The sequence below is a fragment of the Numida meleagris genome, chromosome 1 (genome assembly GCF_002078875.1).
Source record: "Numida meleagris isolate 19003 breed g44 Domestic line chromosome 1, NumMel1.0, whole genome shotgun sequence".
NCBI lineage: Eukaryota > Metazoa > Chordata > Aves > Galliformes > Numididae > Numida > Numida meleagris.
The window spans coordinates 129,097,311-129,125,007 of record NC_034409.1 but is presented as its reverse complement, the minus strand read 5'-3'; the positions used below and the strand labels follow the sequence as shown (position 1 = coordinate 129,125,007).

Sequence of the window (27,697 nt, the reverse complement as noted above, 5' to 3'; positions counted from 1 at the left end):
TTTGTAGTTATTAATAAATCACTGGCTGGAACCAAGGTTTCTTACATATTTTGGATGAATACTGGGCTCACTGAAGTCAGGCAGAATTTTACCTTTAACTTCAGTAAAATTAGAGCTTCATCCTCCCATTGTAACAGACCTTTAACAGCTACTTATAATCTTGTCAAAAACTCTGTTTGAGTGAAACTGATCCTATAGGGCTTTTATTAAGACAGAATGATAGTGGAGGAGGGAAGCTTTTAAATATTTCTACTTGAAAGAGCTGTAGTTTGAACAGTGCTGGTGCTATGACAGCAAAACCCTGATGTGGAGATGGTCTGTAGCTCAGGTGACTGCTACAGTGAGCACAGTCAGATTATTCTGGAGCAACTGTGTTAAAAGGCTGGTTTATATTTGCATGCCGAGGTTTCCTTTCTCGTCTTGCAATAACACCAATCTGGGAGGAACTGTGTTGTAATCAGCTGTGTAAGATGGGGTGTGCAAGCTTTGACACAGAGCTTAAAACCATCACGTTCAAATACCACCCTAGCTGATGTTTGAATGAGCAGACCCAGATACCAGTTTCTTTGTGACCCCAGAGCTGTGATCTGAATACATACCTTGAGGAGTACACTAAAAAGCAAGTCTGTATGCAGTGACCCATACTTCCAGCCCTGCAATCGTAAGGGGTGGCTGCTGTCTGTTTTTTCTCCCACATGCAATAGGAAATCCAGTCTCTATGAACCGAGAGTCAGTTTTGTGGTGCTTTTTTTCAAGTCCTCACATATTAATGAAAAACGACTACTGTGGGGTGCAGAGCTCTCTGCAGAAATTCAGGGTGATAATCTCTATGTAGTCTGTCAGGATGCATGACCAAAGCTTCTGCTGTGTTGCCCGTTACAAGATGCTGCACTTGCATCATAAAATGCACACCTGGTAAGAGGTAGCCAGGAGAGTGTTCACCGAGCATTTTAAAATTACATAAGGGCCTTAGCTGCTTGCTCTTAAGGTTGGAGTATAAGAAAAAGGCATAGCCAGCTCACTTGATCAAGATGGCCAGGTTAGGAGTGGCCCTAGGATTGGAAACGTGAGAAGAAAATAACATACCAATATCAGAGATAACTTGCAAAAGGAACTTCTTTCAGTGAAAACCTGTGCAATGAAAAGGAAGGCTGCAGCCAGGTGCACTTGCAGCTGCTAAACTCTGTTCTCTTTGCAGAGACCCAGACCCAGGAGATAGCACCTGCAGCATCCCAAGGGACATGCTGCCTTTTGCAGGATGGGGAATTCGGGGGGGGCACAGGAATCACGCTGGTACCTGAGACAGGCTACAGCTTCTGAGGCAAGTCTTGGCTGCACAGTACCCTCCAGCTGTGCGTGTTACCCTTTCATTTATTGCAGGCAAAAATGGTTCCGGGAGGGACTTAATTCCACTGGGTCACATTCTCTGTGCACCTTGTCTTCATTTATCCGCAGTTTCAGCTCGGGAATGTTAACAGGCTTCCTCATTACGCATAAGAAAATTTTCCAGAGGTATGTTAGAATTCATAGGACATTCAAGTGAACCAGAAGGTCTTGTGATTCTGCATCGAATCTTCCTTCACTTAGCTTCCTGATTCCACAACTGTTTTGGGTTATAAGAAGAGATGTAAGGATCCCTTCTTTGAGGTTTATAGATGACACATACAGAGTATTAAAGTGTTGTAAAGCTGCAGCCTTTGAAACAGAATATTTGAACCATTGGCATACAAACAGGAGATGGACTACAGTATAACGTCAGCTTTATGATGGCACTTGGGGCAAAGTTTCTTAACTTATCAAGAAAATTAAATTTGCAATACTTAGCACGGGAGATATAACAATGTACTGGAAGGATGGCAGGCTGGCTTTCAAGTGCCCATTAGAGTGATCTTTATGAAAAGCATGCAGGTTCTGGACAGGATGCTGCTAGCACCAGATTGTTAAATTCATCCATGTAGCACTCTCTGTGACTGTGGCTTTGCTGGCTCTGGTGCCCAAGGGCAGTCTCCTCTGCAGACAACTCCATATTTTAGTGATTTTGAAATTTCTTTTACAGAAATAAAGTCCAAGAGCAGTTTTGCCTAAGGGCAGGTATCTCAGGCTTTAGTCATTTCTTTTCTATATAGTAGACTTCCTGTCTATTCTCAAAAAATGATACATTGTCTCTGTTCTGAATTGGACTTTTTTTTTCTTAATATGGTTTATTATCTTTATATCTGATATTGCTGATTGCTGTTTGCCTTTTTCCCTTTCTCCCTCCCTGTTTCTCAGATCATCCTCATAATACCATCTCTAGCCAGCAATGTTATTGCATTTCTGTGTCCTTATTTTGCCATTTCCACGTATTGATAGAGCTCCAGAATTTCTGTATGTTGGCAGTGAGTGGAGCTGTTTCCCCCAGCTTATTGTCTGTGTGGCCTGAGTGTCCCAGTAAGGCATCATCGTGTTGTATTGAATTGGACTGGCTGAATGCTGTGCCATCTGTACCCGGACAGATTGTTACACTTTATGATCCTTTTGGATAGGAGTTCTCATAGCAAGAATACTCACTTTGGTGTGGTAATACGAAGCATGGAGTATCAGAAGTGGGCAATCTGGCTACACAAGGCTGCTGCAGTAAGAGAGGATGCTTTGGTATCCTGGTGGCAGGGTGTTGAGGCTTTGTTTGCAGAGTTTTGTCCCTCAGGGAAGCAGCTTGGTGAGGAACCAGGGCTCCCTTCCCACAGTGTCCTGAGGTACCCCAACACAGGGCAGTCTTTGGTGCTTTGTATGTCTCTGCTCAGTTGCCTCTGAGACAGTGAAGTGGGAAAGGCATATGGGTATTCTTAATATAAAATGAGATTTGCGTCCTCACCATCCCAAGAAAACCATTTAAGGCATGCAATGAGCAAAATGGCCCAATTAAAAATAGATTCTCATTGTGCTATGTGCTGCATGCACCTAGTGAACTCAGCTTTCGCACTGTTAATGTATTTTATATCAATAAAACTAATATATCACAGTGCTCAGAAATGTGCCTCGGGCTTTTATTTGCATTCATCTTGATCTGCCAGTCACACAGAACCTCTGTAGGATGTCTGTCTCCAGTGTAGAGTTTTTCCTTTCCTTCCCACAGGTCCGCTCTAGCTCAGGAATTCCCCACTAGTGGCAGGGCAGCTCTGTTTCCCCAGGCAATATGCTGGGCACAGTGTCCCAGCCCTCTTTTCCTGGTAGTAATTCACACTACGTAGGACCAAACTGGTCTGCCTGATTTGTTCAGAAACTAACTGTGGTACTATGTGCTTAGCTTGATGGGTGTCCCCAGAATATTCATTCTGTTGTGGTAATTCAAGGCAGTAAGTATGGAGTCAGGCAGATGTTTTTTTTTCATTTTAAAAAATATCTATTTGGAGATGCTGTCACAGTCTGTCCTGCAAACGTAACTATACTCATTTCGTGCACAGTGCTTTTCATTTGTTTAAAAGTCCTTTGCAAAACACAAGCATTATCATTATTCCCTCTTTGGTATTCAGAGAATTTGGGGTAAAGAAGATGAACGAGACTGTTAGACCCTTTTCAGTAGCTAAGATAGGAGAAGTCAGTGCTTCTTTGCATCTGTAACAGATCTTTACTCAGGAGTCAGATCCCAGGTTTGGTTGCAGTATCTACAGAAAGCAGATAGGAATAAGGTCTGTGGCAGGAGCCCCAGCGCAGGCCTCCCTGCACATTCAAATAAGAAAGAACAATGTTGCTGAAACCACTTGCATAAATAAAAGCAGTTGGTCTGGCCGAGCAGTAGATAAGGCCTCAGACACAAGCACGGTGCTCCAGCTGCTTTATCTCCCACTCAGGCATGGGCTGCTGCACTTCAGCAAGAGCTGGGGGCTGCCAGGAAAAGCTTGCTTGTGTCGGTGCTCACGTATTACAGCGATGGGCCTACAGGGAAGGTGCTGACAGAAACTGATGGCTTTTCTTTTTACTCCTCTACAGACTGACCATCTCTGCTGAGTGTCCCATGCAGCTTGAAGATTTCCCCATGGACGCACATGCCTGCCCATTAAAATTTGGAAGCTGTAAGTTATCTTCTCGAGTGAGATCCATAAAATTCCCTTTGCTGTCTGGCTTCTTGTGTTCAGTGGTACTTTGTGCAAATCCTTTGCCCTTCCCTTACTCCTCTCCTTTTAATACCACCTGTACCTGTGTCCACCCTGGTCAGCTGAAAGCTGATGGGTAGTGTTCACCCATACCAAGCGCAGCAGCCAGCCTACACATCCAGTAGTGGATGTGGACAGATAAATTGATGACTGCAGTTTTTGCTTTTGTAGAAAAATGGGGCTTTCATTGGAAAATATCAGATTGATTGTGCTGTTATGGTATTCACATGAATCATACTGCAGTGCAATATGTGCATTGCGTTTATTAACAGAGAACTAGAACACTGAAAGGGGAAATATCTCTCCATTTGATTTTAATAAATCCAGTCCTGTATCTTGTTACATGATTTAGTGTACACTTATATTTTGTGTGTATGCACACATTATTCTAAATTGCATGCTGAACGATGATTTTTCCTCAGTTCCAAGCCTCTAATCCACCATACTGGTCCCTTGCCAGAAGCTTACTTTAAAAATAACCTCAGGGGATCAGATGGTTATATTTAAATACAAAGCTCTTAATTAAAGTACAGATGAGGCTACTAGAGTAGGCATTTTTTATTTCAGTAATCAAATCAGAGGTTCCAGGTGCAATCAGTGTCTCTAAAGACTTTTGAAAATTACCGGGCAAGGCATTTTGCTTGTCCCTGAAGCCACCTAGCTTCAGCATTTTTCAATGTTTTTTTTCAGTCATATCAATTTAGAGTCACTAATCCTACCAAGATTAAGCTATGCCTTTATCTTCTGTATCTGCACTGGTTTAATACTGGCTATGCACTGTCTTCTCGTGATCATACTAAGAAGTAAAAGCACTGTTTACAGTAATGGTTACCAAATTACCTAACTTAGGATGAACTGCTTTCCCCTCCCTCTTGCAGTCCAGACAAACTCAGTGTTGTCTAAACAGCCACCAATGTTTTGCAGGGTCACTGTCAGTTCAAGTGTGTCTGTTTACCTCGGCAGTGTTAATTTATTGAAAGGCCAATACAGATCTGGAGGTATAATACTCCTTTACGTTCAACTTAAAAAAAAAATATATAGGTGAACCATGCATTTCATTCCAAACTTAAAAATGGGAAAGCATCTCACAAGAAAGTGTGATTATTTGTATATTGAGTTAAACCGAAGCTACTGGAAAAAAAAATGAGAAGATGATGTCCTTCCTGGTGTTGCATGTTATATACTGTACTAGTAATTTTAATTCACAGGAAAGATATTGAAATTTTTTTTATTAGACATATGAAGGCGGACTGTGGTTTCAGTCTGTGGTACTTGCTGCGCTCAGTTTTCAATCCCAGAGTATATTTTATAAGCTACTGCAAGTTATCTTTAAGTTCTTCTGCAGTGTCTGGACATGGAGCCTTTGCTGGTTCACACTGATGGTCTCTGCAGTAAGTAAATACATAGGAACAGGCTATGGGCAGTCTTTCAGCCTTGAGAATATCTGTGTTATTGATCGGACAGCTCATTAGTACTTTATTGTAATGTAATATGCAGATGTTTGCACAAGTATCAGCCAAGAAGTCAGGCTTTATTGAATTAGCCCAGCTGTATTTGAGGAGAGTAAAGCACTTATTCCCTATTTCCAGCAATGCAGGTTTGCATTAAGTCATCCTACAAAATAAACATACAGGGATGTATTGTACACAAGCACAGGCGCTTTCTTCTTCAGCTTTTCTCCTTGTCTTTCCCCATAGGATTTGTTTTTAATGGTTTTCTTTCCAAGAAGGATTTTGAAAAGCCTCAAGGACTAGCATCAAAGCAAATGTTAAACACGTCAGTGGAGCCAGGAGGGTGAAGAGGAGAGGAGTGCTCACTGATCAGTGAGTGGGAGCGCAGGGCAGCAGAACAAAGTGACCAACATGGGAGGGGTATGTGGGAAGAGGGGTTTCAGGGAGTGTCAGTGTGTCAGCACAGGTGGGAGCAGGTTGCTGTAATTCTGCAAGCAAAAAGGAAAAAGCCCTGACATTTCCTTCAATATTAAAGAGAAGGAGTGTTAATTTTCCTCACAGAAATAAAGGTAAATGTTGATTTCTTATATCCCATTTCACTGGGGTTTGCTGTATTAAAATACAGGAGATTTTATGATCTGAAGTAGCATTATATGTGACAAGAGAATATTTTGCAGAAATAATTCAAAGCAAGGTCAAATACAGAAAAAGAGAGATAAAGGTATGTATGTGCACATACCCCCAACCTAGATAGCTGCTGGGCAGTTCACATACCAGCTACAGAAGTAATACCTCTACGTGCTGTTTCGACTTGATGATCTTGAAGGTCTTTCCAACCTAGATCATTTCTATGATTCCCTATGGAATGTCATGAAATGGTATGCTTACTAGAGGCCAGAAGTTCAAGGACAGCTACTAATGAACTGAATGGAGCAGATTTTAGATGTCCTCCAGCTTTTGGTAGGGTTCCCCAGTGCTTGAAGGTGGCCAGCCCAAACCTGCAGTGTGGTACATGAGTGCTATCCCTCCAGGCTTGTGCCCCTGATGATGCTAAGGCTACTTGTAAAGCCACCCCATAGGAATCTCACTTACAGCTGGGGAGCTGGGGATGGTGTGTGAGGGGCAAAGCTGTGCAAGGAAGCTCCTCTGGCCCTAAGGCAGGGTGCTGGTGGGATCGCCATGGCAGTCTGTTCTCTGTCACAACAGCTTGGCATGGGGTGCTAGTTTCTTCAAAATAAACTTCCCCTGGTAATTTTAGCACTGACCTGCACTCTGAGTAAATTTGCAGGCCAAACAGGATCTGGTGACACTTCTTGGCATCAGCCATGTTTTCACAAGCTGCATCTTAGCCTGAAGAAATTCCTCCTTAGCAAGCTATTTTTGGTGTGGGAAGGAGGAATTAGGTAAGACAGAAAGGGCATTAAAGCTAGGAAGCTTTAATGTTTCACCTCTTCCACTGAGAGGCCTTAAGAGTACATTAAAAGTATCGTTGAGTGCAGTCTCTGAATGCCCATGTGTCACTGGGAAGGTAAGCATCATTATCTCCAGGGCAGCTGAGGCAGAGAAGTTAATTGACTTTCCGTAAGGCCACACAGCAAATCAATGTCAGAAAAAGGATTAGACTCAACTTCTTTGGTTGGAGGGACAGATGTCTAATCCACTAGACCATGAAGGCCTCTGCCCAGGCAACTGACTTAACTCCTAAATCTCATTTTACTCATGTGTTAATTATATCAGTTTTACCTAGCTTGCAGGATTCCCCTGAAGATGAATTAGTTAATTGCTATTAGTGAATGTTAACTGGTGCTTTAACAATGTCAGATATTGGAAGGGAGTATCTACTTACGGCAACAGTGTTTTGAAGGCACCATCTCTGAGTACATAGATCTTGCATTGAGGAATGGATATATGCATGAGTCTGTTGTCCACTAGTCACTTAGTTGGGGGAAAAAAAGAAAAAAATCCTACTCTTATTAGAGGAAGTGGAGATCCTAATGAATATTCTGAAAATAATGAGATTCCCTCTAGCTTGCGAGTGGTGCTGTAGAAAAACAGGCCTGGCTTTTATTCCTGATGAATTTCATGTGAATATGCAGATGGAGAAGACTGATCATCATAGATTGCACTGAGAGTTTGCAGACTGTGAGAAAACAGTGCTAAGTAAAATTTATGGCTTCTGAAGAAAGACATTAATATGGTTTATGTACATCTTCCCTTTTAACAGCTCAAACTGAGTCATGTTGTCTTCTGCAGCTTTTGAAAGGGAAGGTGCACAGGCTATTTCTGTGACAGAAGACACACTTAGATTGTTTTTCTCTGAGGCAGCTGAAGTCAGAGTAATGAGAAGACAGGAACTTCACCAAAACCCCAAGATTTTATTGCAGCAGTGAACTAGCACTAGTAACGTTCTTACTGTTCACAAACAATCCATACACTGACAGATGCTGAGAAATTTCTCCAAAAAAGTTTTTTTTCAGGAACTTCTACCAGTGTTGAAGTTTCTCCATGGTGCTCAGGATAGTTCTGAGGTGAAAGCACCTGCAGGGAGTTTCTTGATTTTACACTTCCCCAGACTAAAACTCTGTGAGACAGTGAGAGAACTCCAGATGTGGAGGGACAACTCCAAAACGGATTGCAGGAAACAGACTCAAATTCCTTTTTAGTGAAAAGTGATAGCAATGTATTCAGCCTCACAAAATCTGTGACCGAAAGCCTTGTATACAAATAATTAAATACTGCTTGCTCAAGTAAAGTCTTTTATATTTTTCTAAGTTTATCACTGCTTAAGACACCTCCATTGCAGTGAACACCTGAATGACAAAAATAAGTTAAAACTAGTTGATGACTAAGATTTCTAAGATATTTATGTATTTCTTTTCCCTCTTCTTCCACCACATGCTACCACCAGTTACCAATCACCACTTTAATTGGAATTTGTTTCCCTTAATGTGGATCTCCAGACTTGTTGAAAGAGATGCTTGTGACAGCATCAGATAAAAGCAGTCTAGACAGTTAGCTTGAACCTGAGATTTAATTTTGCTTGTTTAGCTAGTAAATCATAGTAATCAAGCCTAAACTTATTTCCCATGTATCCCTTAGAATTAGTGGAGAAGGTAGAGACCACCTAATAGAAATTGCTATTATTTTCCACTAGATTCCTTGAAATTCTGGACACATTATTATTTCTGGGGCTGTGTTTTAAAAAATCAATCAGAAGTTTTTGATACATAAACTCACGGCTGAAACATACTCAAAAAATCATAGGGGTACCACAAGAGCCACTAGGCTCCCCCAGATCTGCTGTGGCTCTTATCTGTTGCAGGACATTAGAAATGCACTGCTCCAGAATGGGCAGAGTAGTTGGTCTTGTATTGAAAGCTGTGCATTGATAGCAGAGCCTTGGAAAATGGATGGGGTGGATCTGTGACAATTTTACCTCGACAACGACATAGCAGTGAGTTGTCTAGACTCCTTTTATGGCCATTGAAAGGAAGTAAGTACTTTGGTAGTGCAGTTCATTAGAACTATTTTTGATGACTCCCTAAGGATGAGATGAATCATATTTTAGAATTTCCTATTTCTCTGCAATACTATCTCAGATGTAGATAAGAAACTTAGAAATCCATTTTTCTCCACATAGCTAGCTCAGAAATAGATACCTCTGTTGCACATTGTTCCAAAGAACTAGTTCCTGGAGATTAGTTAGGTATTGCATATATTGGTAGTGAGCTTTTCTCTCTCTTCTAGGTATGAGATAGCTTTTTACACTGGAAGTCCCATTTTTTTCAAGGGAGTTAAAAAAAAAAAAAGTCAAAACTAAAAGCTCTTCTGTATAAAGACAACTTCACTATTTCTGCAAGTATCTTATTTGAGCTTTGTGTTTCTCCTACACTGAGGGGGTAGGTTATACCAATAATTACTTCTGTATTCTCACAGGTGCCACAGCACAGCCTGTATTCGATTCAAATGTGCATCTGTAGCAACACAGGCACATCCTCAGTCGGCATTTTGAGCAGTCCGTGCTGCCAGCAGCTTCACCCTCGTGTTCTGTCCCACACCATGTGAAGCAGTGCAGCCTGGAGCTCCCAAAGGGCAGGAGACTGAGGGAGCATGGTGCTTAAAAGGAAACACTGCAATATTTGCATTTTTCAGAAATCTAAGAGGCTTTTCTCAAGAGAAATCTGCTGAGAATTTAAAAAGCTGGGCCTGGGCTGTATGATTCATGTTTCTGTGGCAGTTATTATTATGGGACCCCATCATGGAGCAAAACTTACCAATCAGGATGTCTCTAACTTCTTACTCTTGTGGTAGGTTTTCCATCAAAGTCACACCTTTTAGAGTGACAAAAGTAAAAAGCGGCCCTTTCTAAAAGCTCCCTAAAATTATCAGGTAGTCAGTTTCCCTCCACCTGCAGGTTCAGGACTCTGCAGAAAATGCTGGAGAAGCTGTGCTAGTTACCTCCTAAGCAATTGCAGTCACTGTCATTAATTTGTTTTTCCGAGCCTTTGTCATGTACACTCAGGTCTGCGCTGAGAGAATTTTAAAAATACATTAAAAATTCAGCATTTGCCACCATCCCATCCTCTGGGTGCGATTGCTTTCCTGTGAAATACTGCCTGGTTCTGGATCAGTGACTTCCTATTCTTTGTGATCATCTGTTCAGAAGCCGGTAGCTTTTCCCCTCAGGTTCATAATAGAGTTGAAATGGGAGGTCAGAAAGAATAATTGTCTGAAAAACCTGTGGTCTTACCACAAACGCTGAGGTGCAGCAGCCGCAGGCTCAGCTCCCTTCCAGCCCTGAGGGCCACCTGGATCACAGTTACTAAAACTGGTTTTTGTATTGGTAAGGTGTGCTTCCCTGGGGCTCAGTCGGCAGCCTCCTGCCTGGTGGGTAGTCCCTTTTCTTGGGAGGTGGCCCGCACACAACAGCCTTTTTGGAAGGAAAAAGCTTGACCAGCATTGGCTTTGAGCTCAAGGAATAAAAAGGCACAGAAGCAGCTGGTGTGGAGATACACAACAGTGTTTTTATCTTGCCTGAAAGAGGTCTAGACGCTGTTGTGGCAGAGCAGCACGGAGATCCAGGTGCTTTGCTGTTGGTACAAACATCAGCATGTATTTCCCACTCTGGAGATTTCAGGCTAAATTTAAAGGCTGTGCAACTGCCTGACTGCAGGAAAACCATGATTCAAATTGAGTTGTCAGCAGTAGAAAATAACATGCAGATACTCTCTGCTTCATTGGCTTAAGGCATCTGTAGCTCACAAATGATCCTTGGGTGCAAACCTGCAAAGACATTATGTGGCCCGTAATGCCCCAAAAAGCACACTGAGGGCTTACAGTTGCCGACAATGGATCATGGGTTTATGCCACTGGTAAATGGGATATTATTTGTAAATGGGACAAATGGGTAAATACTGCACCACTGCTTTACAAGACAGGTTTTTAATGGTTGTTACTTTCCAAGGTGGCCATTTCCGTGGCTTGTAAATATTTCATGAATGCTTCCAAAGTCATTCTCGTGGTACTGATGTGAGGCAGGTAGGTCTCCACTGCCTGCCTCTTGCAGGTGGGGATGGAGTAGGCAAAGAGCAATTACAGTCTCTTCTGAGCAAAGATAGAGTGGTTCATTACCTGCTTTTATTGCCTCTGTCGTTTTGGGTCCCTAGGTTCAATTAGAGCCTCCCAATGCTAGTGCACTACACTAATGACAAAATGACTTGCCTACGGTTTTGGGGAAAGAGAGAGAAAAGCTGCAAGACACTGCTGAAAATTCAGTTTCTGGCAGCTCTTTCCTGACATCTTGGTCTCTCATCAACCATCAGTCCTCCCTCCAAATTGCCGAGTCCATGTTAGCCCCATCCTCTGTACTGAAAGCTGGTGCAGTGCAAGCTGCAGTTCAAGCTCAGCAAGTTTCTACAAAAGAAGTTGTTGTTTGTGCTGTGCTTGGTGAAGAAATGGAAGAGGGAAAGCCTGAAGGGCTGGTTCTTTTTGCCCATTCCCACACCATGTCTGCTGAAAGTCTGCTCACGTCCAGCCTGCGCTACCAGCTAGCCGCTTTGCTGAAGGCATCCAGTATTAAATCTGTCAGCGGAGATGGGATTCTTCTCTTCTAAATTTATATTTCTGCAGAGTAAATATATACAGCTGAGCTAACCACTCTCACCCTCTTACGGTCAGGGGAGAGGAACAGATATTTTTAAGCTCAGGTTAATCTCCTCCTAAAGCAGATGACTAAAATAGGTCAGCTGATGGCTGTAGATAAGGAAATGTGCACTTGTGTACAGGGAAGACAAATAGCTAAGTGCCTTTGGGCCCGAGTCTCTGTGGGCAGGAGGGAAAGGTTCCCAAAGAAGGGACATTTTAGTGCGGTGACAGACGAAATGTGAAATGGCGGTTCCTCTGATAAGGACAGGCTCCTGATGGAAAGGGCTTTTATTCACCATTGAGGCAGCTTGAACTGGTGGCCTCGAGCGGTTCTGTGCTCATTAACAAAATGCTCCTTTTGTGCTCCATAGGAAGGGAAATGAAAAAGCCTTAGTGATAAAAGCCTTGGTGATATACAAGTGAGAGGTGCAGGGAGGGGAAGGATGAGAGAGCTTGCAGCAACCCCCTTCTCCTAAATACAAGGCTATACTGTGACCCCCCCACAGCAGCCTGTATTCACAGGCTGAAAAGTGTAGCGTCTCTTCCAGAAGGTCAACCTCCATCTTAGTGCTGGGTGCAGAAAGGGAAGTTGTGCTGCTCCGTCTCCACACCAGCATCCGTTTTTGGGACTGCAAGTATTCCTTATTTTGCACTGCTGCCCTGAAGAGCGCTGGAGCAAACATTGCTTTTCAGAGTTACGAGTAGCCTCATATGCCTGATGTTTTCAATCATATTGCAGCATGGGATGGTATATCAAATAGCAATACACCTTCTAAAGGGTTGGCTCCCAGGACTTAGGAAAACCCAGCTAAGCTTGAATCTCCAGGCTAGCAGCAGAGGATGGGAATGGGAGGATCTCTTTTCTGACGTCAGGGGCTTGGGAGTTTTCCCACTTCTGAGATTTACATGACTGCAGCTTGGGCACAGGGAATAAGTTCTGGTGACTGTGATCTCTGAGCAGTGTTAAAGTGACTGAATAACATTTCAGCTTACTGCCTCTGCCTGCCTATTGATTATACATGCACACAGTGTTATTAGTGTAGCAGTACTTCTGAGAGTTGTAAATGTCTTCATTAAGGGACTGGTTTCAGAAAAAAAAAAGGCATATATTTAGTTCTGCAGGTAGTTCCAATTTTTCTTGGTTGGTTTTAGGTCGTACTGATGCATAAATCGTGATGCTCTGAATAGTAGATCAGTAGATGTGCTGCCTACGATGGGAGAGTCCTTGGTACCACTGAAGGGGGGTGGGAAGAACTTTCATTCATTATGGTGAAGTCATGGTTTCAATCCATGTAGTTAGATTTGGCCAAAACCACCATGTTTTTGAAAGCACCCTTCAAAACAAGATCAAATTGAGTCTTTCCTAAAATTCACTCAGTTTTTCTCAAAGGAAACCTTGGTGGTGCTCCTGGAGAGCTGATTGCGTTATCTTTGCTGATATGAGGTGTCAGCTTGCAAAATGAGTGAACCACTGTAATACAGATTGCTTACAGAGTAAGATACTGTGCAACTTGAGTAATGGCGTCAGTCACACTTTGCAGGATACTTTTATTTGCTTAGCAAAAAATAAATTAAATCTCGAGTATCTTCCTCATGACTATGCTATTTTATCTAATGAAGCAGTTTATATAACTGCCTAGTACGCTGACTGCAAATTCAGAGTTCATTAAGTGTTACTACAGCACTCAGACTGGTCAGCCAATTTGGAATTACCACTTGCCTGGCCTACAAATACCTGTGTAGGGTCAGGGAGGTCCCAGGATATTTCAAATGTTTAAATGTCATCCCATCACATCCTACTGCTCTGTTGCTGTAGTCCTCTTGCAAGAGGTACTTATACCAGCTGTAACAGCAAAAAATAAAAGGTGGCATCAGGGCCTTCTTTCGACCCCTTCTATATGATATATATACATATATGTGTAGCCACCATTACATGTGGTGCAAAATCAATTACTGGACTAGTTCTAGGCTGAGACAGGTGCTGCTAAGTCCTGAAAAAAAGGAAGATATTGTAAGTACTGAGGGCAGTGAGAGGAAGAAACGGGGGTTGGAAGGGAATAAGCAAAAGAAGGAAGACATCACCTGCTCCAGATGAGAGCAGCCACTTTGGGAAGATGACCTGGTGCTGCAGAACAACTGGGCGTACAGCAACCCTACAGCAACTCCTGTGTAGTCACCCCTTTCAGCCTACCCATGGCAGCATCCCACAGCAAAGAGTGGCACAGTTCCGTTGTCTTAACCTGCCAGTCTGTTGCCCTTTGAGGTGCTCCAGGGCATCCCACCAGGAAAACTCTGTTTGCTCCTTTCTTTCTCTGAATGGAGCCGGAGGGCCAGTTCTCCCAGGGCACACAGCTCTGATTGGTACACTGTGCATGGTTTTTAGCCCAGGTACCTGCATTGTCAGATTTCACAATGAGGCATCAGTTCGCTGTTGCAATCTCTGTGCTTGGGGAATATCTGCTCCAGTCAGACTGCAGCCCCATTGCTGTGTGGGCATGCAAGATGGGCAGTGAATCATCAGTGTTGCCAGCGGTGGCAGCAAATACGCACACCTCTCAGAGGGGCAGTGCTCCAATGGCCAAATTGTGTCTCCACAATGATCCTTGAGGGAAATTGTGTGCTGCTCTGCACAGCTCCTAGCTCAGGGCTGTTCTTAAGCTGTGTAATAGCATCCTGTGAGGTGCCTGAGTGTATTACCAGCACAACTGTTTGTTAGTATTCGTTTTACATTCATAATTGGTATGCCTGTGATTTAGTGTACCAGCTTGCAAATAGCTAATTCATTGTATTAAAGCAGTCAGTAGCCTTGCCTCTGCTGATCATGAATCACACCTTCAAAATTACAAAGTTTCTTTCAGGCAAAGTCATGAGGGATTTCTTTTTCCTTTGCGTTATGATTCTGAGCTCTAAATAGGGTCACATTTAGAGTTTTCCCCCCTGAACTAGAACTAGAATTAAACAGGACCTTCCACCTGTCACTTGCTTTCAAAAGCTGAAGGGACATCATAAAACTCTCTGTCTCAAAATGGATTTCACAGTCATCTTCAGTTTTGTATTTCTCACCACCTTGTGGGTACAGTCAGTGTTTCCATTTAATTTCCAAGCCATAGACACTTCTGTCACATTCCTATTCCCACCTTTTCCAGAGGTGACTTACAAATTACATTCTGAAACAAAGTCCTTTCTATCTAACTTAAGGCTTTATTTTTTTAGTAATGATCAGTAAAGCTATATTACTGTTTCTTAGTAATGAAGTCCCTTGAGACCTGTCTAGCACGTTTCTGAAACATCCTATTCTATTCCCTGTGGAATGCGAAAAGAAAATCAAATAAAACTTTGTATTGGGAAAACATATAAAATATTGCCCATATTATCAAATTATGTTTTTATTGTAAGTTCAGGAAGGACAGAAGCAGTGATGATTTTAGTAAGGCTGAACTTCCCACTAACTGTTTTACAGCCAATGGTGTCCTGTTGTATTTTCTCACCAGTTTCATACAAGAATTGGTTTAAGCCCATGACAATAATTTTCTCCTTGGAGGTCCTCTGTTGTCCCATCTAGATGATACTGTGTCATGCCCAAAATATTTCATTCTGAGTTTTTCAATTCTCCTTACATTTGGAGCACCCGTTCCAAGCTCCCGCATACAAGAAAAATATGGACTTTGTGGAACAAGTCAGGTGCAGGACCACAAATATAATTTAAAGGCTAGAGCATCTTTCATATGGTAAGAGGCTGAGAAAGCTAGAACTGGCTGGGAAAGCCTTGAGAGGAGAAGGCTCAGGGGGTTTATACTTGATGGAAGGGATTGAAAAAGAAGGAGCAGGGCTCTTCTCAGTGCTGCCCAAAGACAAGACGAGACAATAGGCACAAATTAAGATCGGTGAAATTCTATCAGAACACAAGAGAACTCTTTTTTTACAGCGATCATGGTCAAACAGGGGAACAGGCTGCTAAGAGAGGTTGTTAAGACTCCTTCCTTGGAGATAGTTAAAAGCTGCTTGCACATGGTCCTGAACAGCTGGCTGTAGGTGGCACTGCTTGAGCAGGGGTTGGACTGGATGATCCCAAGAGGTTCCTTCTGACCTCAACCATTCCAGGATTCTACTTCTATTCCAATTTATGACCCTTTGTATTTATACATGTTGTGCTTCTTTCTATAGCACAAATTCAAATCATTCATGCCGTTTATCAAGATGCTATAAGCTCATCCCAGTTTAAATAGTCAGTCTTCTGATGATTTCAGGTCCCTAACATAATTTCTGTGACACTCAAATTCCCTAAGAACAGCGGAATTCATCACCATACTATGAAAAAGTCTTGATTTTAGGCTCTTAATCATTGAATATGTGAATACATATCTCTCAGTATTTAAATTGTTATTTTATCTCAATAGTTTACATTTTAAAAAAAAACCTATTTCCCCCAGATCCAAATCATGTATTTTCAGCACTGTCTTGCTGTTTTTATATTTAAAAATACATTTTTACTAGATTTCTTCCTATGGAGTGTATAGAGTCCTCATTTGTACATCAATTCATTCTTATCAACTCAATTTAAAGGGAAATTCCAATTACATAGTTCAAATCTAGCCTTAGTTGTATAGACACAAGCACTGACAGATGCTGTATAATAAGGTAAAAAGTGTTCATGTACAATCCAGAAGAATCCCAGCCTTTCAGAATCCAAGCTGATACATTATGGCTTATCAGCAGCACTGTTCTACTCCCTGCAAAAGTCTCTGTGACTGAATATCTACTGAGTTATCTAACAGTCTCTAAGTGAGTCAAATACATAGACAGAAAGATGGAAAGATAGATACTTCTGTGCATATTGAGATTATAACTAGAGTTTCTAAAAAACAGTGTACACAACTTTCACAACAGACTTTAATAAGGATTAGCAATACTTCTAAAATCTGGCAGTGTGATGATCCTGAGGCGTGTAATATGATGATAAAGGCTAAGACTGCAGCAATGCAGTTGTAATGAGTAAAATAAAAAACAGTAAGTCATCTTTCTGCAGCATCCTTTTAGGTTAATTCATTCTCTGTCTGATGTATTTCTAAAAGAAGAATTTGAGTCTTGGACTGTGGCTAAACTGATTGTTTAATTGTGGAATGTAGCTCAAACGTGCAAGGTGTGCATCTGTATGCTGACATCCCACGTTACGCAAGTTTGCATCATTATCCAGGTGCTAGTTTATGGTTTCTTGTGAGGTCTACCAAGGATAGTGGGGAGAGTTTTGAGATTATTTTTCCTGAAATATTTTCTGTCCTGTCATATGCTTATGAAAACTTCTCAGCAGACATCACTGTGGATTTTGTTTTCTTCATGAGTGATGATCGCTTAAAAAAATCGTTGAAAAATTTTGTCTGGATCCCATAGATCTCAAGTTTGCACTCAGATATCCATATTTGGGATATTAGGGTTTATTTGCCTTAAGGAGCTAAGAAATAGCATCCTGTGGTGAGGGCTGTGGCAGGCGACGGCTCCCTGTTCATGGGTTGCTCGCTGAATGTATGGGAGGGTGCTGTGCACCTCACACTGCTTCATTCATAGGAATGGGCATCTGAACATCTCCTTTTTGTCCTCTTAGAATCCCTTCTGTAGCGCTTTACCAAAACTGTAGCAGAAACACCTTGAAAGGGGACAACGAATCGATGTGAGCAGTTGTCCCAGAGTGGCTTTTCTAGTTCATGTATGATTAATCTAAGGGAAGACAAGGCAGCCTGCATTGCCAAGACGAATGGCAGGGTTCATCTAGTTCTTACCAACTGGGTGCTTTGCTTTGGTAGATCGGTTCCTCCCTGTGGTTGTGGTTGCTCATCTGTTCCTCTGTTCACTGGTGTAAGAAGGACCAATTGCTGTTCACCTTGCCAGACATGTGAGAGTGGGAAGATAGCGGAGTGTGTGGGAGAACAGGAAAATAGGGCTTTACGAGTTTTATATTCACTGTTGTGTGTGTTGGACGTTAGAATGGAGAAAAATGGATTCACTCATCAATAAACAGATATGAGAAGAAATGACTTCATTTCATCATTCTGTTAGGTGCTAAGTCTGCAGCCATTTATCAAATGCCCACTAGAAATAAATGTCTGCTGCCATTTTCGTGCTTCTGATTATATCATACCTCTCTATATTTTCTGTTGTTCATCTAAACTGGTTCCGTTTTGTCCTTTGGAAGAGTGAGCTTAGATGAGAAGGAAAAACTGAATGAGGCATCCAACTTTCCTTGGCAAGCCAGCAAAATAATGGTAAAGAACACCAAAGTAATTACTGGATTTAGAATAACAGAAGAAGCCCACTTGCTTAAATTAGAATGAAAGTCAAGCATCCTCACTTGTATTTTCAGTGGCTTTGAATTTGGGTTTGCTTTTGTGACAACACCGGCAGTATTCTTCCAGTTTTCTAACCCAAAGCATTTACTGCATTTTCCTGTCACTCTCTGGGAGTCTCCTTGCTCCCCTGTGTGCACTGTGTAAAGGTGGTGAGGACCTTACTCCCTGCTCAGCAGTAAAACTTTCCCATAACGCTAGAAATCAGGAGCTGAAATTTTTCGTGCTTTAGAGATTGAAAACCTACCAGAGCTTTACTTAAGCAGAGGGAGGTTTTTACACAATTTGGTGTGACAGTGAATAATGCCATCTCTCCATTAGCAACAGCTCTATCACAAAAGCAAAATGACATTATTCTAGACTACTCCCACACATTCGGCTTTCAATATGACTATGCCTAATTATACTGCATGTGTTATCAGAAGCGGGGCTGGAGCTTCTGGTAGTCAAGTTTGGGATAACTAGAGTTTGAGGGGAAAGTGTGGCAGAAGGTTTGAGGTAGGAAGACACATACCTAGTACAAGCACACAGGTACCCAGAGGTTTATCTAGATGACCAGAAAAGATATGATCAAGGTTCAGCTGCCACACCAAGGGATGTTGGGTAGCCTATTCCTGTCAGAGCTATAAGTTTCTCACAAGGGTACTTATGGACTGAGGGGGTGGCTGCATCTTTTTACATTCACATTCCTCTTTTGGCATTTTCACAATTCTTCTTTTTCTCACAAGGAAGCTCAGATTCTCATAGCCTGGCCCAGAGTGAGGAAAGGAGGCATTAAGCCAAAAATCTTGTAATACAGCCTTTTAAAACACAGACTTTGTTTTCTTACAGTTGCAAGGAAGATAAATGGAGAGGTCATATACATGATCCTATCTAACAGATTATTTGTAGACAGCTTCCCTTTCCTGCCGCGATTTCAGAAGAAAGCAGCCTCACAAAGCATTGCCTGTGGGGTCAGGCCTGTCTGGGTGCAGTTGGGTGCCTCCTAGCCTCTGAATTACAGATGTTTGATCTTTTTTTAAAGGAGGAGGTGCTGAGCTGTTCCAGGGCAGGAACTCCAGGCCTGCTCTCAGGCATGTGTGTAAGCACCCAGGAGAGGCTGCAGTTTGAATCAGAGACACTGTTTTAGGACAGTCAAAGGTAGACGGAGCTAAGAAATAAAGCATCTGAATACTTTTTAAGCCTCACAAGCACATGTCCCAACATGGTCTTACTTTCAGTGGGGCTTACAGGGCCTTCACCAGAAAGTGTCTCACTGAACTCGTGTGTCATTGGCAGAAAACTGGACAAATTATCCCAGTACCTGAGACACTCACAGTAGCAGGGAACTGCTAATGTGAGATACATCTGGATGATACCAGCAAAACGTCCAACATCTTTTTTTCCATGAGAAGTGACATAGGTAAAAATAAAATTCTCTGGGAATCCCTGTGTGCCTACACAGATCCAACATTCACAAGGGCTATCAACATATGACCAACATATACCAGATAAGCACTTAAAAATAAAGTATTCTGCAGCAGTTTCTTAAAAGTGACCCATCTTCTTGTACTTCTCCAAAGCAAGCTTTGGAATTATTTACAGAATACTATGAACTTGTAATCATCTCTGAGATGTGGAGGGTATCTCATCTCTTAAAGAAAAGGTGAAATTCCATCACTTTTTGTTATGCAAATATTTTGCAGTAGGGAAGAAATTCCTTTGTAGCCTTTCAAAGCAGATCATGAGATATAATTACAGTAATTTTACTGCACAGCTACAAATACAAGCACATGAAAGGCGTGTGGGCAGTCCTGCATGGCTGCATGGGTAATAAGGATGGAGGATTCATAGATTCTCAGCTACCGAAGGTTGGATCGACTCCAGTCATGAACGCAGCAGCAACAAGCTACTGTCACAGATACGATGAAAAAGATCTCATATTTATATTTATCCCATATTTATATTTCTAGTGACAGTAGTCTATAGTCTTGGAAGGCTATCCACTGTTTAATTTCCCCCCTCCACTAGGAAATTGTGTCCTATTCTTCATCAGAATCTATCTGAAACCATCTTTCAGGCACTGAATTTTTCTTTTCTTTTTGTCAATAGTATGAGTTTTCCCTGTTGTTGGATTTCTTTTATACATACAAGTATCTATACTCAGCGATTGAGTCACATCTCAGCCTCTTGTCAGTGAGCTAAATAAGTTGAGCTCCGTAAGCTTAAAATCATAAGGCTTGTTCCCAGTCCCTGGAGATACTTGTAACCCTCTTTTGAACTCTCTTTCTTTCTGTTCTTATTATTTCCATACCTTTTGGAGGTGTGGACAAGAATGTGAGAATAGGTGTAAAAAGTCAGACCAAAGATGTATCCAGCCTAGTATCCTGCCTTGGTAGCACTTCCTACAGATTGCTAGGGAAGATTAGCAAATGGGAAAACGAGGTACTGCTTTCCTCCCTGCTACCTACTCCAGTATCCAAGTGATCGATGGACTGACGTCATTGGTGGATGGGAGGAGGGCGACAGATGTCATCTACCTGGACTTCTCCAAAGTCTTTGACATGGTCCCTCATCACATCCTTCTCTCCAAATTGGAGAGGTATGGATTTGAAGGATGGACTGTTCGGTTGATAAAGAACTGGTTGGCTGGTTGCAGCCAAAGGGTTGTGATCAGTGGTTCTATGTTAGAGTGGAGGCCGGTCAGGAGTGGTGTCCCCCAGGGCTCAGTCCTGGGACTGGTGCTTTTCAACATCTTTATCAATGACATAGATGATGGCATCAAGTGCACCCTCAGCAAGTTTGCAGATGACACCAGGCTGAGTGGTGCAGTCGATGCACTGGAGGGAAGGGAAGGCATCCCAAAGGACCTGGATGGACTGGAGAAGTGGGCCCATGTGAACCTAATGAGATTCAACAAGGCCAAATACAAGATGCTGCACTTGGGCTGGGGCAGTCCCAGGTATTTATACAAACTGGGGAAAGAACTCCTTGAGAGCAGCCCTGCGGAGAAGGACTTGGGGGTCCTGGTGGACGAGAAGCTGGACATGAGCCAGCAATGTGCGCTGGCAGCCCGGAAGGCCAACTATGTTCTGGGCTGCATTGAAAGAGGAGTGGCCAGCAGGGAGAGGGAGGAGATTGTCCCCCTCTACTCAGCTCTTGTGAGGCCCCATCTGGAGTACTGTGTCCAGGCCTGGGGCTCCCAGCACAAGAAAGATGCAGAGCTCTTGGAACAAGTTCAGAGGAGGGCCACCAAGATGATGAGAGGGCTGGAGCACCTCTCCTATGAAGAAAGGTTGAAGGAACTGGGCTTGTTTAGTTTGGAGAAGAGAAGGCTCTGGGGAGACCTCACCGTGGCCTTCCAATACTTGAAGGGAGCGTATAAACGGGAAGGGGAATGATTTTTCATGAGGGTGGATAGCGACAGGACAAGGGGGAATGGTTTTAAACTGAGACAGGGGAGATCTAGGTTAGATATTAGGAGGAAGTTTTTCACACAGAGTGTGGTGATGCACTGGAACAGGTTGCCCAAGGGGGTTGTGGATGCCCCGTCCCTGGAGGTGTTCAAGGCCAAGCTGGACGTGGCTCTGGGCAGCCTGGTCTAGTGGTTGGCGACCCTGCACTCAGCAGGGGGGTTGAAACTCGATGATCTTTGAGGTCCTTTTCAACCCAGGCCATTCTATGATTCTGTGATTCTATGATCTGCAGCTCATTGTGCTGCGAATGCTCTTAACTTGATCCGGGATCACTTCTTATTTTCTCTTTGACATTCATAGAATCATAGAGTGACTTGGATTGGAAGGGACCTCAGAGATCATCTAGTTTCAACTCCCTGCCACAGGCAGGGCTGCCCCCCACCAGCTCAGGCTGCCCAGGGCCCCATCCAACCTGACCTTGAATGCTTCTGTGGATGGGGCATCCACAGCCTCTCTGGACAGTCTGTGCCAAGGCCACACCGCCCTCTCAGTGAAAAATTTCTCCAACATCTAATCTAAATCTCTGCTCTTTTAGTTTAAAACTGTTCCCCCTTGTTCTATCACTGTCAGACTGTGTAAAAAGTTGATTTGAGTATTGGAAGATTGTATGAATCCAGGGACTGCCTTTGCATGTTTTTTTGTTCCCATTACAGTGCATCAGTAGCTTATGCTAAACTGCTCTCTGGGAAAGTTTTTAAGTTCTCCAAGGAGTCATAGCTTTCTATGACAGCTTACTGGCTCCAGCAACCAAAACTCACAGTGTTGGAGACAGTACTTAGTATACCAGATCCTTCAAACTAGCCACTTGCCCGTGCCTTTCAAGTTCTTATCTGGAAGGCCAGCATTTGTCATCTCCTACACAGGTTGTGTTGAACATGAGTTTTTCTACAAGAAACCATTCTGCATCCCCAACTTGCTAGTTACAGAGTTGCAGAAGGTGAGATATTTGTATTAGACTTGAACCCCCTTCCAACCCTGTCTGCATTTCACCTCCTGCTGGGAAAGTAATCGTTGCCTGCTTTCCAGAGAGGTCTATATAGTGGGCTCCAGCCTTCCATAATATGTCTGCGGCAAAGTTACCTGAAAGCTTTCAATGATCAGGGTGCTCTGAAAAGTGCCAGATCTACTTAAAATAAATAGATTTAAGTATGTAGTCAGCTCCTGGATGTTTTTTGGGGGCATAATCTGCAGAGAAGGCTTAAAAAGGAAAACAAAAAACATTGTTGACAATATTTCTGAAAGAAAGCTGAGATTGTCTCATAATAGCATAATTACTCCAGGTGTTAGGGCTTTAAAAATAACAGCACTATTACTGAGGAAGGAATGAGTTGGCAGTCCTAACGCTGCCTTTATTTCCAAGGACTTCCAAGTGTATGTGAGTGAAATCTTGTCAAGTTCGCATCTCCAGAGATGCAGGTGTACCCCCCCATCACCAATCTACTTCTGCTCTCCTCCATGCCATCCCACCCCTGCATACTTTCTCTGGGTTGCAGACATGTATGCACACACACAGGGATGCAAGCACACATCACAGTTCTCTTCATCCACAGCCAGACCTTAGTCACAGGACCTAGCGCCTCCTCTGTATGTCCTTATCTCAGATCGGCACACACAGCAGACCCTGTGCTTGTCCACAGCATGACTTGTCCTGTCACAAAGCATGTCTTGTCCTGGAGATGGGGCAAGACTCAGAAGTTCCCCCTTGTCCAGGCCCTCTAGGTGCATGAGTGCTTTTGAGGGCAGGCTTCAACAAATGCCTTTTGCTGGGTTTTAGGAGCAGCCAGCTAGGTGAGAATGGGTCTGAGCTGCTCTGAGCTGCTGGAGTGGTTGTGATGGATTATATTTATACCTCTACTGTTCCAGCCTCTGACAAACCATGCTATGCATCTGTTATATTAGAAGGCTTCAACCTAATATTTTTTGAGCTGGGCATATGGAAACATGATTATGTCATCTTTATTTGTTTTTCTCCATTCATTCTCACTCCTCCATTCTTCCCTCTCCCCACCATCTATCATTTAAAGATCCACTAAAACATTACATGGTGGGTTTTACTCATCACTGTCTCTTTTTCCCCTGTGTCGACAGACGCTTACCCCAATTCTGAAGTGATCTATGTGTGGACCAACAGCACCACAACCTCTGTGGTTGTGGCCGAAGACGGTTCCCGACTTAACCAGTACCACTTGATGGGACAAACTGTGGGAACTGAAAACATCAGTACCAGTACAGGTGGGCAAGATGTTTCCAAGGAGAATGGGGATGTGTTTGTAGGACATGGGATACTGGGGAGAGTGGGGCAGGTTCCTGGCTTCTTCTCAGTGATGTTACAACGGAGAGGGCTGCATGCTGACTGTGAAGTCCTTCACCAGATCGGAGAGTCCTACAAGCTCCCACTGTTTATGAGGAATGCTGGGAATGCTGCATACAGCCTGTTGGCAGCTGCCTTTGCCTGGTCTGCCAGCGCTATTGCTGGAGTGTTTCCCTGGGGGAGGAACCACCCACAGGCAAACACCACCCACGCACTTGATCCATTTCAATCATCGCTTTAGAACGATTTGCCTGATGAGGCCAATGTGTGTGGGGGGGAGAGGGAGTGGAGGGCAGGTGGCAGTGGTGGCGTGGCCATGCTGCGTGTCCGGGGACCCCACAGCAGCGGGAGGGGAGAGCCAGCCCTGAGGATTCCCGTTCCCTGCCCAGCTGGGTGTGGAGGCGCCAGATGTGGCAGCATTAGAGAGGCAAAGAAGGTTTAATCCCAGCCTGGGCACCCACGTGAGCCATCCCCCCTGCTTCTTAAGGCTCCCACGCAAGGGCAGCCCTGGGCCTGCATTGGTGGGGGGAGTCCTGGGGGGATCGAGGCTGGAACAGGCGTCACGTGGGCCTTGCAGGACAGGGGCTTAACCACGTTACACAATGCACTCGTCTACTGCAAGGTCTGGGGGGAGCAGAGGGCACCCTGCAGCCAAGAGAAGTGCAATTAGCATTGGGAAAGCCAGTCAAATTGCCTGGTGTCTTCTGGAGATGCATCTCATCTCTGGTGGAAAATGGTGAGCTCTGAGCAAGGGCAGGATTGTAGAGGATGAAGTGTAGATTAGGCTAGGAAGCCATTACTGTCCATGGGAAATTTTGTTGTGAAAACAGGCAGGAGTACACTCACACACAAAGTTACTGGAATTGAAGTATCAAGGTGCATAACACTTTCTGCTCAAACTGTTCCAGCGTGCCCAATAAAGAGAGAGCAGCCAAGCTTGCTGCTTGCTCTCTGAGCACAAGACAAAGCCAAGGGAAGCTTGTCTCAGGCAGTGCGAAACAGAGCCACCATGAAACAGAACCATCACCTCCATCTTACAGAGCTTATCCCTTCTCTTTGCCCTATTCAGGAGGCAAAAAGCTGTTGCTAAAGCAAAGATTCGTAAAGCCAAGAGACGCACACATGTAGACAAAGTCAGAGCAGGCACCGCACTGGAAAAAGGACAAATAAACAATGCTATCTCCCGTTAAAGAACAAAGAAAGACACATTTTTCCTTACCAGTTTACCATCATGGCCGCGTTGTTCTCTGGAATGAATGGCAGCTCCCCTCTTGCCTTCATCATGGCCAAGAAAAAGATCCAGAGGACGGAGCGGGGCATCTCCTACAAGCTTGTCCTGCTCCTCAGAGTAGGAAAACAACCCAGCCCCAGCAGCACCTTCTCCAGCGTGTCAGCTCTGGGTCCCCGCCAGCGCGCAGCTTTGCCTGCAGGAGCTCCCAGTACTCCACAGCCCACGGGTACGGGGCACTCTTCAGACAAAGCCCAAAGTTTGTGCCTGGTAGCCTCCTCCCTCCTGTGTCCTAAGATTTAGGCTAATAAATGCTTGTTTTCCGACGTCAAGATTTTATATTAATGTCCTGGGTTGCATCTGGGCTGACTGGATTCTGATTGCAGGGTGGATCACAAAGAGCAGGACACAGATTGTAACTGGGGATTAGCAAAATACAAAAATCCGATTTTGCACAGGGAAAGCATCAGTCAGCGGTGGATTTTCTGGACTTCATCAAGCTCGCGGTAGGCCAGTAATCAGGGTTACTTGTGAGGGGCTATCTAAGACATTTCTTCCTTCTATTGCATTGTTGAACTTAAAAAACAAAATAGTTGCTGCACAAATCCCACTGCTGGGATCCTTTATGGTGGCTTTTTTTTTTTTTTTTGACACCCAAGTCAAACTGCACAGCCTTAGCAGTTGCATAGGCAAAATGTTTGTGTATGTCACAGGATATTCATGCTTCTCTCTCTAAAAGATTTTTTTTTAATGGAAATACTGGCCCTGCATAAGTCCACTGGGATTGTGCTGATTTCGTATCCAAGCTGTTAAGTTTAGCTGTCTCCTTGAAAAAGATATCTCGGCACTCCCAATTCACCAACCAGTTTGGAAATCAGGACCACTTTATCCATGCCACAGAAAATGGCTCTGACATGTGCCACCTGTGTGGTGGTTTGTTGAGCTAACATCCCCAAATATTATTCCCCCAGAAGAGAGGATATTTGTCGGCTCACACTGCTTCCAGCAGTCCCAACATCTGCTGTGTCCTGCTGTTGCAGTGCTGAAAACACTCAGATATGGGCTCTGGGTCCATGCGGATCCTGATGGTGTCTGCAAATGGTTGCCCAGTTCTGTTCCCCAGACCCAGAATTTCTCATCGCTCACTTAGGTTCTGCAGTGCCATAAAACAAAACAAAAACCCACTCCTTTTTTTCTGCCAGCTGGAGCCCAGGCTATGAAATATCCGAAGCCTAAACAATAAAAGAAGCATTCAGCCCTTCATTCTGCACTGAACAGTCTGATTTTTCCTTGAGATGAAGGTTTCCTGTGCAGCACTATCAAAACAACACAGGCATCTCTTGTGGATCAAAATGTTCTGGATGTCAGTGTGGACAGGGACTGCTATGTCACAGACCTGATGTTGGGGTCGTGCCAGAACAGTTGTCCTTACACCTGAGCCCAGGCAGATAAGGTAAACAAGCCTAGGGGCTGGCCTATTCTCATTAAAAAACCCAATTGAATTGCAGCACAGTGATGTTGGGAGAATGCAGGAAAGATCCTGAACATTTGTAAGCACTACCTCCAGAACTCCATCACCTGGATACTGACAAACCATTGCAGCAGCTTTTAAAGGCAGCACAGAAGCAAAGCTCTGCAAAGAAATGCAGCTGCTCTATTCCTGAGCTTTTCATCGGTGCTAGATTTGTCATTAGAGTTGTTTTGGCAGTGGTGAGTGGACTCCATCAGGAGCAGTACTTTCACCTAAAAGTGCTGCACAAACCTATAATAAAAAATTAGCTCTTGCTCAAGAAAGCTTATGGTCTAAGAATAAACTGCGGCCTTACAAAAGTAAGAGGGAGCTTTGCCACTCCAACAGAGCCAGGATTTTATTCTCTATAAACAAAAGGCCAACCCAGGCAGCTTCTAGCATTGCTTTAAGCAGTGGTCCCAGGACCTGAAAAAACAAGTTGTGGGGTTTTTGCCAGCCCCGGGTCTGCTGGGGGAGACATCCTTCATGTAGGCATTTTAGAAAGGGACAGCATGGAAAATAGGAGAAGACAGCAGTTGGAAGAAGAGGAAATACAAAATCAGGTGATATCATTATTTCAGTGGAGACAAGAGCTTTGGTAGGTTAAAGAAAATGATGAGGTGAGAATCAGCCACAGAAGATGGTCAAAATGTAGGCACTTATTTTCTGCATTTATAAAAAGGAAAATATGAATCCCATTGCTGTGCTGAAGCTGTGTAGATTTACTTTACTCCAGCTCGGAAAGCATGCTGTCGAAATCGATAATGCACATCGTCACTCCTTAGCGAGCAGGGAGAATGGGACTCACACACATCGCAGTGCAGCAGCAGCTCAGAAACAGATTACAGGCACGTAGACCCCGCTGCTCTTGGCATATTTTTTTAGTAATCCACAAACTGAATGCTCCTAAATAAAGAGCAAGTGGGGTTCCTCCTGAGACCGCAGTATGTTCAGCATCCCCAGTTCAAAATTACACTAAATGAAGGGGAATTAGGCATCGCTTCACAGGGATTTTTTCCCCAGTTTCACAGCATCCCCTGTCCATCTCCACATCCCTCATCAGGGAAGTGTTTCACTGAAAATCAGACTTCAGAAGAAAGCCATAAAGACAGAGGCAAGCTGTCAGG

The 27,697-nt window shown here is 43.6% G+C and overlaps 1 protein-coding gene across 1 annotated transcript in view; it reads left to right on the top strand.

Moving 5' to 3' along the window:
- GABRA5 (gamma-aminobutyric acid type A receptor alpha5 subunit) overlaps positions 1-27,697 on the top strand; it is a gene marked incomplete at its 5' end in the record, with an annotated part of 54,149 nt that overhangs the window by 21,130 nt on the left and 5,322 nt on the right. Inside the window, 2 exon segments of the mRNA XM_021412309.1 lie at positions 3,970-4,052; positions 23,610-23,753. Coding sequence (XP_021267984.1) covers positions 3,970-4,052; positions 23,610-23,753 — 227 coding nt within the window.